The following is a 10627-nucleotide window of genomic DNA, read 5'->3' on the forward strand; positions in this document are numbered from 1 at the left end:
ATGCCTACGGTCAGGCAGAGTCAGGAAAGACCTTTACCATGATGGGCACACCGGAAGCTCAAGGATTGATACCACGAGAGAAAACGTGAAAGTGACAAAATACCACTACGGTATGCAAACAGCCTTTGACTAAGTCTATACGTTTCTTATAGCAATGGCTTTAGTAAAGATAGCCGTGGGAGTTCGTCCCTTTAACAAAAGGGAGTTAGCGATGAATGCAAAGATGATTGTACAAATGGATGGCAAAAAAATGCGGATTTTCAATACAAAGACTTCACATTTGATCACTCGTATTGGCCCTGCGACGCAAACGATGACAATTATGCATCTCAGAAAGAGGTTTTCAATGATCTTGGTACGGACGTTATAAAAAGTACCTTCGAGGGCTACAATGCCTACGGTCAGGCAGAGTCAGGAAAGACCTTTACCATGATGGGCACACCGGAAGCTCAAGGATTGATACCACGAGAGAAAACGTGAAAGTGACAAAATACCACTACGGTATGCAAACAGCCTTTGACTAAGTCTATACGTTTCTTATAGCAATGGCTTTAGTAAAGATAGCCGTGGGAGTTCGTCCCTTTAACAAAAGGGAGTTAGCGATGAATGCAAAAAACGATTGTACAAATGGATGGCAAAAAAACACGGATTTTCAATACAAAGACTTCACATTTCATCACTCGTATTGGCCTTGCGACGCAAACGATGACAATTATGCATCTCAGAAAGAGGCTTTCAATGATCTTGGTACGGACGTTATAGAAAGTACCTTCGAGGGCTACAATGCCTACGGTCAGGCAGAGTCAGGAAAGACCTTTACCATGATGGGCACACCGGAAGCTCAAGGATTGATACCACGAGAGAAAACGTGAAAGTGACAAAATACCACTACGGTATGCAAACAGCCTTTGACTAAGTCTATACGTTTCTTATAGCAATGGCTTTAGTAAAGATAGCCGTGGAAGTTCGTCCCTTTAACAAAAGGGAGTTAGCGATGAATGCAAAGATGATTGTACAAATGGATGGCAAAAAAATGCGGATTTTCAATACAAAGACTTCACATTTGATCACTCGTATTGGCCCTGCGACGCAAACGATGACAATTATGCATCTCAGAAAGAGGTTTTCAATGATCTTGGTACGGACGTTATAAAAAGTACCTTCGAGGGCTACAATGCCTACGGTCAGGCAGAGTCAGGAAAGACCTTTACCATGATGGGCACACCGGAAGCTCAAGGATTGATACCACGAGAGAAAACGTGAAAGTGACAAAATACCACTACGGTATGCAAACAGCCTTTGACAAAGTCTATACGTTTCTTATAACAATGGCTTTAGTAAAGATAGCTGTGGGAGTTCGTCCCTTTAACAAAATGGAGTTAGCGATGAATGCAAAAAACGATTGTACAAATGGATGGCAAAAAAACACGGATTTTCAATACAAAGACTTCACATTTCATCACTCGTATTGGCCTTGCGACGCAAACGATGACAATTATGCATCTCAGAAAGAGACTTTCAATGATCTTGGTACGGACGTTATAGAAAGTACCTTCGAGGGCTACGATGCCTACGTCTTTGCCTACGGTCAGGCAGGGACTGGAAAAACCTTTACCATGATGGGCACATCGGAAGCTCAAGGATTGATACCACGAGAGAAAACGTGAAAGTGACAAAATACCACCGCGCTACACAAACATCCTTTGACAAAATCTATACGTTTCTTATAGCAATGGCTTTAGTAAAGATAGCCGTGGGAGTTCGTGCCTTTAACAAAATGGAGTTAGCGATGAATGCAAAGATGATTGTACAAATGGATGGCAAAAAAACGCGGATTTTCAATACAAAGACAGCAGGTCCAACACGCTGTTTGCCAGAATGACAGGTGCTAAAGAGAGCGGAGCGTCTTATAGAACTGAAGTATCATTCCTAGAAATACACAATGAAAGAGTGACAGATCTACTGAGACGGATCAGTCACAGTCTCATTCTCTTCGAGTGCGGGAACATCCTAAAAGAGGACCTTATGTCCTAAACCTGTCAAGCCAGCGCGTGTACGACTATGCAGATATTCAGGAATGCATGGTGAGAGGTAATACGCACAGAACTGCGGTAAGTACAAACAGGATCAACGCGAGCAACAAGAATCGCGCGATTTTTACGATGACGTTCGTGCAAGCTGGACTATCCGAAGGCAATATGCCGTCGGAGACCGTTTCGAAGGTGTATCTTGTCGACTTGACTGGAAGCAAACATGCGAATGCAAAGGCTGCGACAGGCCAACGACTAAAAGAAGGTGCGCACATTAATAGATCATTGGTAACATTTGGGTCTGTGATATCGACGCTCTCGGAAGTTAGTTCCACAGGCGACGCGTCTTCCTCTTATAAGCGTAATGTGTTCATACCTTATCGAGATAGTGTACGTGGTTATTAAAGGATTCGCTTGGAGGTAACTCGAAGACAATTATGATAGCTGCTATTAGTCCGGCCGACTGCAATTACCGCGAGTAATTATGCAGTGCGCTAACCGAGCGAAAAAATATTATTAATAAAACTATTATCACGATATGAGTATCAGTATTTTTACATTTTATTCTGCTTTTTTAATGCGATGATATGTTTCTATCCATGAAATAGTATTGAAACACCTGCTAAACGAATACAAGTATGTATCTAGCACTTAAGATATTAGTCTGACAGCGGAGCAAGTAGTTGCAGCGTTCTTATGGTCAGACACTACATATTCTACCAAAGAATCCGCTTCTTTACCTATTCCTATCTGCTTTTCTTGGAAAAATGAATCATAACTCTGTCTCATTTTTAAAAGAGATGATATTCAATATTTAACAAAATATAGATGGGATGTTTAATGAAATATAAAAGTTGAAGATGATTCAATTTTTTTCTTTCTACTTGTACTTTTCATCTTTTCCTTCATATCGTAGATATCCTACATAGAGACGTTTTTGGTATTAATGAACAAACGTTTCGTGGACTTGCATAGTTTTAAAAACACCAAGGTGACAGTAGTTACAGTAGAATCACCCTGTACAATGTTTGATCGGCAAACAACCAATGGACGGAAATGAAAGACAAGGTAAACTGCATAATTTGATAATGCTAGATTGTTTCCACTGCTATTGGACCGAACTAAAGTTTGTTTGCGTGAAATAATCTACTGGAATAAGAAGAGCTTATGAAGTAATTAAAGTAATATTTATGCGAGTAATTTTCCATTAGAAGGAAAGAATCGATTTTCTATAAAACACGAAAATGATGATATTTTTAATCATCGTTTAAAATATTATAACTTGTATAAACAAATATTTCCAGCTAAATATTATATCAAAAAATTAAATACAACGATAAAACTATAAATATAAATTACACCTCAGTTTATAGAAATAATTAAATTTTCTTTAATTAACTGACAAATTAATACAGTTCACCCAATATTTTATCCTTTCTTTTTTTCCTATAATGAAACAGACATCGTTAACAAATTGGATAATTTCAAGAATTCTCGTTCACGATAACGACATTTATCTGTCTAAACACTCGAATCGCGAACGCATTCGTAACATACATTATGTATAATATGTATGACTATTTATGAAGTGTGACTAGCTTAAAATTATGATTATATGATCGATATCTATTGTCATAAACAACGGCGAACATTTATTTATACCATTGTATGTATATTCTTCGCTGTAAACTTTTTTTCCACTAGAAACCAGTTATACTGTGCAATATTAAGCATGTGATTGTACAATCGTAACTGTGCGCAAATACCTCCAGTTCTCTGGACCACGTCTACACACAGAAGTTAGAAATCTTTCAAATACATAACAACTGCTAGAAATACATAGATATACAGAATGCTTCAAAGTAAACGTCACACAAAATAATTGCTAAATGAAACTTTTTCGTTATTTCTCTCTGTTACAAAGGGCATTCTGCTCTCGTTATTTTTTAATTTATTTAAAAGTTACTTCGTACGTGCTCTTTTGTTTAATTCAATGTTTCGTTAAAATTGTTAATAATGTATAATTTTATGAGAATTTCTTCTGTTGTTAGGAACTAATAATTTTTTACTTTCATTTAGCAACTATATATTTCACTGTTTCGAAGCATCCGTTGGAAAGGGATCTCTAAAAATTCTTCAAAAATACGATCAGTATGATATTTTCTTGAGTAGAAATCGGAATGCTGAAAAATGCTAACTAAATGTCATGGTTTTATTGCAATGTGCACGATTTTTAGAAATTCGCGAAAATTTGTATATAAAAAAATTTTGGAAGATCCTCCCGCACCAAAATTATTTAACAAAGTTAAGCTATTTTAAGTGTTATCTCTTATAAAATGTTTTACTTGATGCTTTCAATGAGAAGAATTATTTAAATATGAATCTATTCAATCAATTTATGTAAATTTAAAATTTAATATGAAATCCTAACGTCAGCAGGTGTAGTATGTGATATGCATTTCTAATGTCTACTTTCGTAATATGTAGATCAAAATCTATTTTTTTATCTTTTCCCGATATAAAGGCAAGCGAATTAGTAATCAATTCTAATAAATGATTTTGCACCTAAATTGGGATTTTCAATGTGGATAAGAGACACGTAAAATATTTGTTTCGAAACTTTTAAACTGTATAATAAAAATTTGGAACCTCATAATCCCATCACAATAGAATTTGAAGTTCCCTCTATCTTGACGAAATATTTTTGATGTAAAATACAAAAATCATAATTTTATATATATTTTTTCTTTTATTTCGACTAAAACACATTTCACATATTACACTGTTATATTGAAAGTGCTGTAACAAACTAGGAAATCTAATTATTCCTGAAAGCTAAAACTAACGATCTCGCGGAAGTAAATATAACTATCAATTTAATTTAAATCTAAAATGTAATGACACTACGATTTTTTCTGCTATGCAGAAAGGATTTTTCAAAGTCTGTCGAATTAAAATTTTAAATTTTAACTATAATCATCATCGACAATAATGTTACGAAATTACTAACCATAAGAACTTGGTTCCCTGAAATACCATTCAAAGGAAGCTACTCATAATTTGATTGTATCGATTCAAATACGTCTTAAACAAATTCTAAAAGCCAAATTACCTTCAATGCAATCCTTTCTTCAATATTTCATACTATATTCTACAGATAAAATATTTATTCATGATCTAGCAATTACGGCAGTGATACGTGTCGAAAATTGCTATTGGTTAATAACAATTATCTATGGGTTTCGAGCTGTCCAACTAAAACTGCAGTTCAAGGTACAATCGTTTATAGTAATTTTCATCTAGACGATATATACATCTACATATAGCTTTTAAAACGTTCTGCTTTCTCTAACATTTCCATTTTACATTCAACAATTCCTTCGTTAAAATTCTATTTCCATTTATTGTTTAATATATAATAATTTCTTTCATTTTCCTCTTTCTTTTTATCTTCATTATTTCTGTTTTTCTTTTGGCACCTACGTGAACAGAAAAGTTAGAAAAACTTCACGAGGTAAGAAGTTGGACAGCCTTGCATGAGATTCTAACAATCGTACAATCTAAACTGCGAACAATATCTTTTCTCTTTCCCTTTCATAAAATGTTCTCTTGTATCAATCATTGACTTGACATCGGTGTCTATCTATTACACAGATACAATACTCGATCGCCCTTAATAAATTATGACAGTGTTCATTTTAATGTTAAAAATCAAATGAAACGCTATACATACAACAATTAGCTTATAGCGAACAATTTAAAAGATATCGAGTTAAAGAATGGTTCGCGAGACTGCGTAATTATCGTTTGATGCACAGTCGAGACTTAAAAAATACATGTATATATCACTTAATTTGATACATGAATTTCTAGTTAAATTGCACTGAATGTCTCAATAGTAGCTGCGCATTAATGACTACAGATAAATGCAACAAATATGCAGAAGTAATGAGTACAATTGAATAATGTAACCATAAGACGTTAATCTAGAAAATGTTAGTACGTTATCGCTCGACACATTCAAACGTAAATCACTTTTCCGATAGTGAGTCATTCCGTAATAAATCGTGCAAGATTTTCCATGGTCGTGGTGCTATTTTATAACTCACGACATTTATTGATAACAGTTTCAAAAACAAATTCATATAAAAGTTTGATCTTCTATAAACTACTTCTTTAATTAATTAATTTAATTAATTAATTCATTCATTAAAAGACAAGTATAATATTAAATCAAAGATTAAAAAGCTTAACTTTGTTATCATTATATAAATTAATTTTTATTGCATATTTCAACAAAATATTTTGATTGATCTATTTCGATTTTCTTCTCCAAAACAAAGCAGAAAAATCGAACTTCCCAAGTAATTTTTGAAGTTATAAATAAATATAGAGAGCTGGAAGAAATGACGACAGTAAGTGGTTCTAATACGTTTGAATGTTTGAGGACAATTACGATAACACATTTTATGACAAATAATTTACATAAAAAAAGAAGGAATTATATATATATGTATATATATCTTCGAGTGAAAATTAATAGAAAAATAATATGATATTTAAATGTTTATTATGAATACGTACTAACTATAGTCGAACCTTTAGCTCTTCCATTCTTTGTCGTATTCTTCGCCGCATCTCCTTATATCTGAAAATTCAAACAAAAAAGAAAATATAATTTCAAAATATTCCACTTTAATTAACTCTTTGTTTCCTAATTTAAATAATAGAAAATTCATTTATTTTGAAAGATTTCAAGATGAATATTAATACAGAGATATAAGAGGACAGTATTTTTTTAAAAAATAACTCTTTAGATGAATAAAACTAGTCTAAAATATTCGAATAAAATGATCAAAATTAAGAATTATGTACATATTTTAAAAGACATACTTTTCTTTTAAAAGCAGAATCTGACGCTCTCTTCGTAATAATAACGTTGCAATATACCGTGACACTCTGCAAGAGAGATTAAGAAATTGCGCAACGTCAGAACTAATTTCCGGAGTCGACAATTTGTCTACTAAAAGTCGCGCGACATTTTCGTGCGGACCTAATACTACACGAACCTCCAGCGGATATTCGTCATCTCTTAATCTTCTTTGCTCTATAGAAAAGAAAAATTATCTTTCTCAAATAGTGATTAAGAGTAGATACGTGTTTCCTAAAATAATTTAACTCACCGCCATTATCGCGGACGACGAACAACGCAAAATTATCTGGTTTAGCATCAACTTTATATTTGTCTAACATAAGGTTGATAACTTCCTGAGTATTTACTAAACTTGTAATCCAAACGGACATTTGAGATCCATGCGGAGGTGTAAAAACTGGTTTCACGATTATAAAATGTCCGTTAATTGAACAACGACGCCGCAGTCGACTACGTGATTGTCGTCGACCACCCGGGCGACGCCCTTGCGGTGGATCCTTGTTTTCGTCGTAAAACTACGCCATCCAGCTAGAACGTATTACAAATATGCATATACAGGGAGAATAATAAATTCAAGACTATAATTGTTAAATACCTCTAGTCCACTGTCGGTCGACATTGTCATGTTATCATCTTCTCTAAATTGTAGAGAATTTACAGAATCTGTATCGCTATCAGTTCGATGTCTTTGGAGGCAATCAGGTCCGGACATCGACCGATTTAAGCCTTTTTCTATCCAACTGTCATCAGTGCTAATAGATCTATTACCGGACATATTTTTCTCTAAGTTGTCAAAGTATTCTACCCTTCGAAGCGTTTCATTTCGATTTGGTGTGCCATGGTAAATAGGCGTATCGGTACTGGAAGAACTACCTATACTGTGCGTTGGTGTACTAGTTACGCTACTATCATTACCACGGTTGCTTTGATGATTTGGACTATTTGCTTCTGAATTTTCGCGAGAATCAGATCTATCAAAACTGGATTGAGAGGAAAGAGGCAGTGGGTCGGAAGTGGTTTGCGAACTAATCGAAGGTAGATTTTCGGGCATCGTTTGGTATAATTTCTTTCCATCTTCGATTTTACGTTCAACCTGGATAATTAAAAATCAGATAAAATAAATAAACTGAAAAATATTTAATAATCAGAAATTTTAATAACCTATATATTACCTGAAGAAGCTCATCTATTTCATCCCACTCCATGTTCTTAACGTCTAGTTTCATTGGTAAAGTGAGGCTCTTAAGATGATCAGGTGAGGTTGGTACAGACTTTGTTTCAGTTTCTGCGTCTTGCTCACAAGTTTCTTTTACACAATCTTCCTCTTTTTCTTCATCTTCTATACTCTATTGGCAGAATTTACAAGATATACGAACATATAAAATATTTTAAGCATCCCTTTTCATATAAAAATATATACACACATCAGAAACACTACGTCTACATGAATTTCTATTACGAGCTGTAACTACTGTGCGTTGATCATCATCTTCTTTTAAATGAATCACTCCTCTGACACCCCAATAAATACGAAGTGCACCTTCCAGTATCAATCTTCCATTAACCTGTTAAAAAATAATATTAATTATATGTTGATCTATATTTTCTTAAGCATAAATATAAGATAAATACCTCACGGCTTCTTATTCCACCACTTTTGCCTTCATAATACTGGTTGAAAACCTTCAACTTTGATTCCAAGTGTGATCTAAGTATGAAAAATTATAACAATATAAAACTTAATGTAATAATATAATATGTTTAATAGTGTGGTGTCGTGGAAAATTAAAATATTAATTTTTTCCCAATTACTTACAATTTATTAATAATGAATTGAATATACAGGTATTAATTGAACAGAAAACGATGTTTGTTTAACTGAAACTAAATGTGATACTCGTATCTATCTCAAATAACCTTACAGTTATTTGGCAACTCTCGTCACAACGAATCTAACACTCTCTCTCTCTCTCTCTCTCTCTCTCTCTCTCTCTCTCTCTCTCTCTCACTAGCAACTCTAACAACTCTACAACACTGACAACTCGATCAACTCTAACGACTCTACTCTTCAACGACTCAATTAGCTCTCTCAACAATACTCTTCGACGTCTCGATCAACTCTGACTCTCGCAACACACTCGCTTTTCGACTCGCATACCCTGACCTCTCGGTCATCGCTCCTTGAACCCAAAACCGTCCTTCTGCTCTAGCGTTGTTTATTGTTTTTCTCGTATTTCTGCACGCTCATGTTTTGCAAGAACTAGGTGACTTTGGTCACATAGGCGCTCTTCAATGTAAACAAACCACAGAAGGACAATGACACGGTTTTTTCTATTTTCAACCGATCTCTAATCAAACTCTTTTCTTTTACGATACCACAATAGTATGGTATTAAATAAAACACATTGTTTTGAACTACATACCTGGGTAATGATGGCCGAGCTTCTTTTTTCCCAAAACTTGTATGTGATTCAACTCTTGTTCCATGACCAAATAATTGTGGCCCAAAAAGAGCTCCGTAACATGGTACATGACAATATGGTACACCTTTATGCTACATAATAGTTTTTAAAAAGAAAATATAAATTTTGTTATAAGATTATTAAGTAAAAGTTAACAGTAATATATTAAAAATGAAATATTTAAAGTGGTGGTACAAAATTAGATAGATTAAATATTTAAATATGACTAATAATATTACAATATTTAATTAACAATTTTATAAAATATACAATATTGTACCTCTGCATGCTGGCCTGGATTCAAGCGTTTCCCACATTCTTCGCATCTTAAACATTCTGGATGCCAGTCATATCCCAATGATTGCTTCCGTTCAGCTAAAGTCACAGTTTTTCAAAATATTTTGTACAAAATAAACAAATATATTTATGATCTATTTGTACAAAATACTCACTTTATTTGTAAAACTTTACAGTATTACACAAAGCACATATAATTTTATAATCAATTGAGATTTCACTAATCCTTAAATAAATATATTTTCTTAAGTTTTATTTAATACATGCATTTTGTTTTTATAAATAATAAATTATTAACTTATAAATTGGCATATTAAAATATTTGTTTAAATTAGTATATAAAATACATAAATAAATTTTTATTTTCAACTGTAGTATTTTTTTTCATATTTAAAATATTAAAACCGTTATTTTAAACGTTTGAAATATCAAAATATTACAAACGACAATAAACAATTAATCTTTTAATTTAAAAAATAATTTCTTAATAATAACAAAGAGCTTGGTTAAAATGCAGAAAAATAATAATAAAATAATATTTTTAATAAAATATATACGAGTAACATGACAGTTATACAGACAAAAAATTAATCAACTCATTATAATGACAGGAAACGGTACTTGTCAAAATTATTACGCCTTTTTAATATATGCGAAGATTGAAACTAACCGAAATATACTGGTTTCCCACATTTATGGCACTTCCACATGACGGCAGACTCTTGTAATATCCATAAAATAATAGAAATTAACTCTCACGAGATTCTAATCCATTTTGTTTATACTATATGAATAGGCCTATTGAAAATGACATGCGGGTTAATTAAAGATGTTACTAGTAAGGCAACCTTCGCTGAATAATAAATAGTTCCCCTGCGGGTTCGAAAACTTATCAAGCACTTGAC

General features: G+C 33.2%; 1 protein-coding gene across 1 annotated transcript; it reads right to left on the reverse strand.

Moving 5' to 3' along the window:
- Positions 1–6385: 6385 nt before the first annotated feature.
- LOC117204101 lies at positions 6386–10603 on the reverse strand. The gene is given in 13 exon segments (XM_033441145.1): positions 6386–6678; positions 6924–6954; positions 6957–7000; positions 7002–7137; positions 7214–7449; positions 7451–7491; positions 7559–8056; positions 8136–8309; positions 8388–8528; positions 8596–8671; positions 9387–9517; positions 9706–9800; positions 10393–10603. Coding segments are annotated over 13 exon segments (1704 nt in total). The 5' UTR covers positions 10433–10603; the 3' UTR covers positions 6386–6617.
- Between the last annotated feature and the right edge of the window lie 24 nt (positions 10604–10627).

This window comes from Bombus bifarius, unplaced genomic scaffold, assembly GCF_011952205.1.
Source record: "Bombus bifarius isolate JDL3187 unplaced genomic scaffold, Bbif_JDL3187 scf7180000007977, whole genome shotgun sequence".
Classification (NCBI taxonomy): domain Eukaryota; kingdom Metazoa; phylum Arthropoda; class Insecta; order Hymenoptera; family Apidae; genus Bombus; species Bombus bifarius.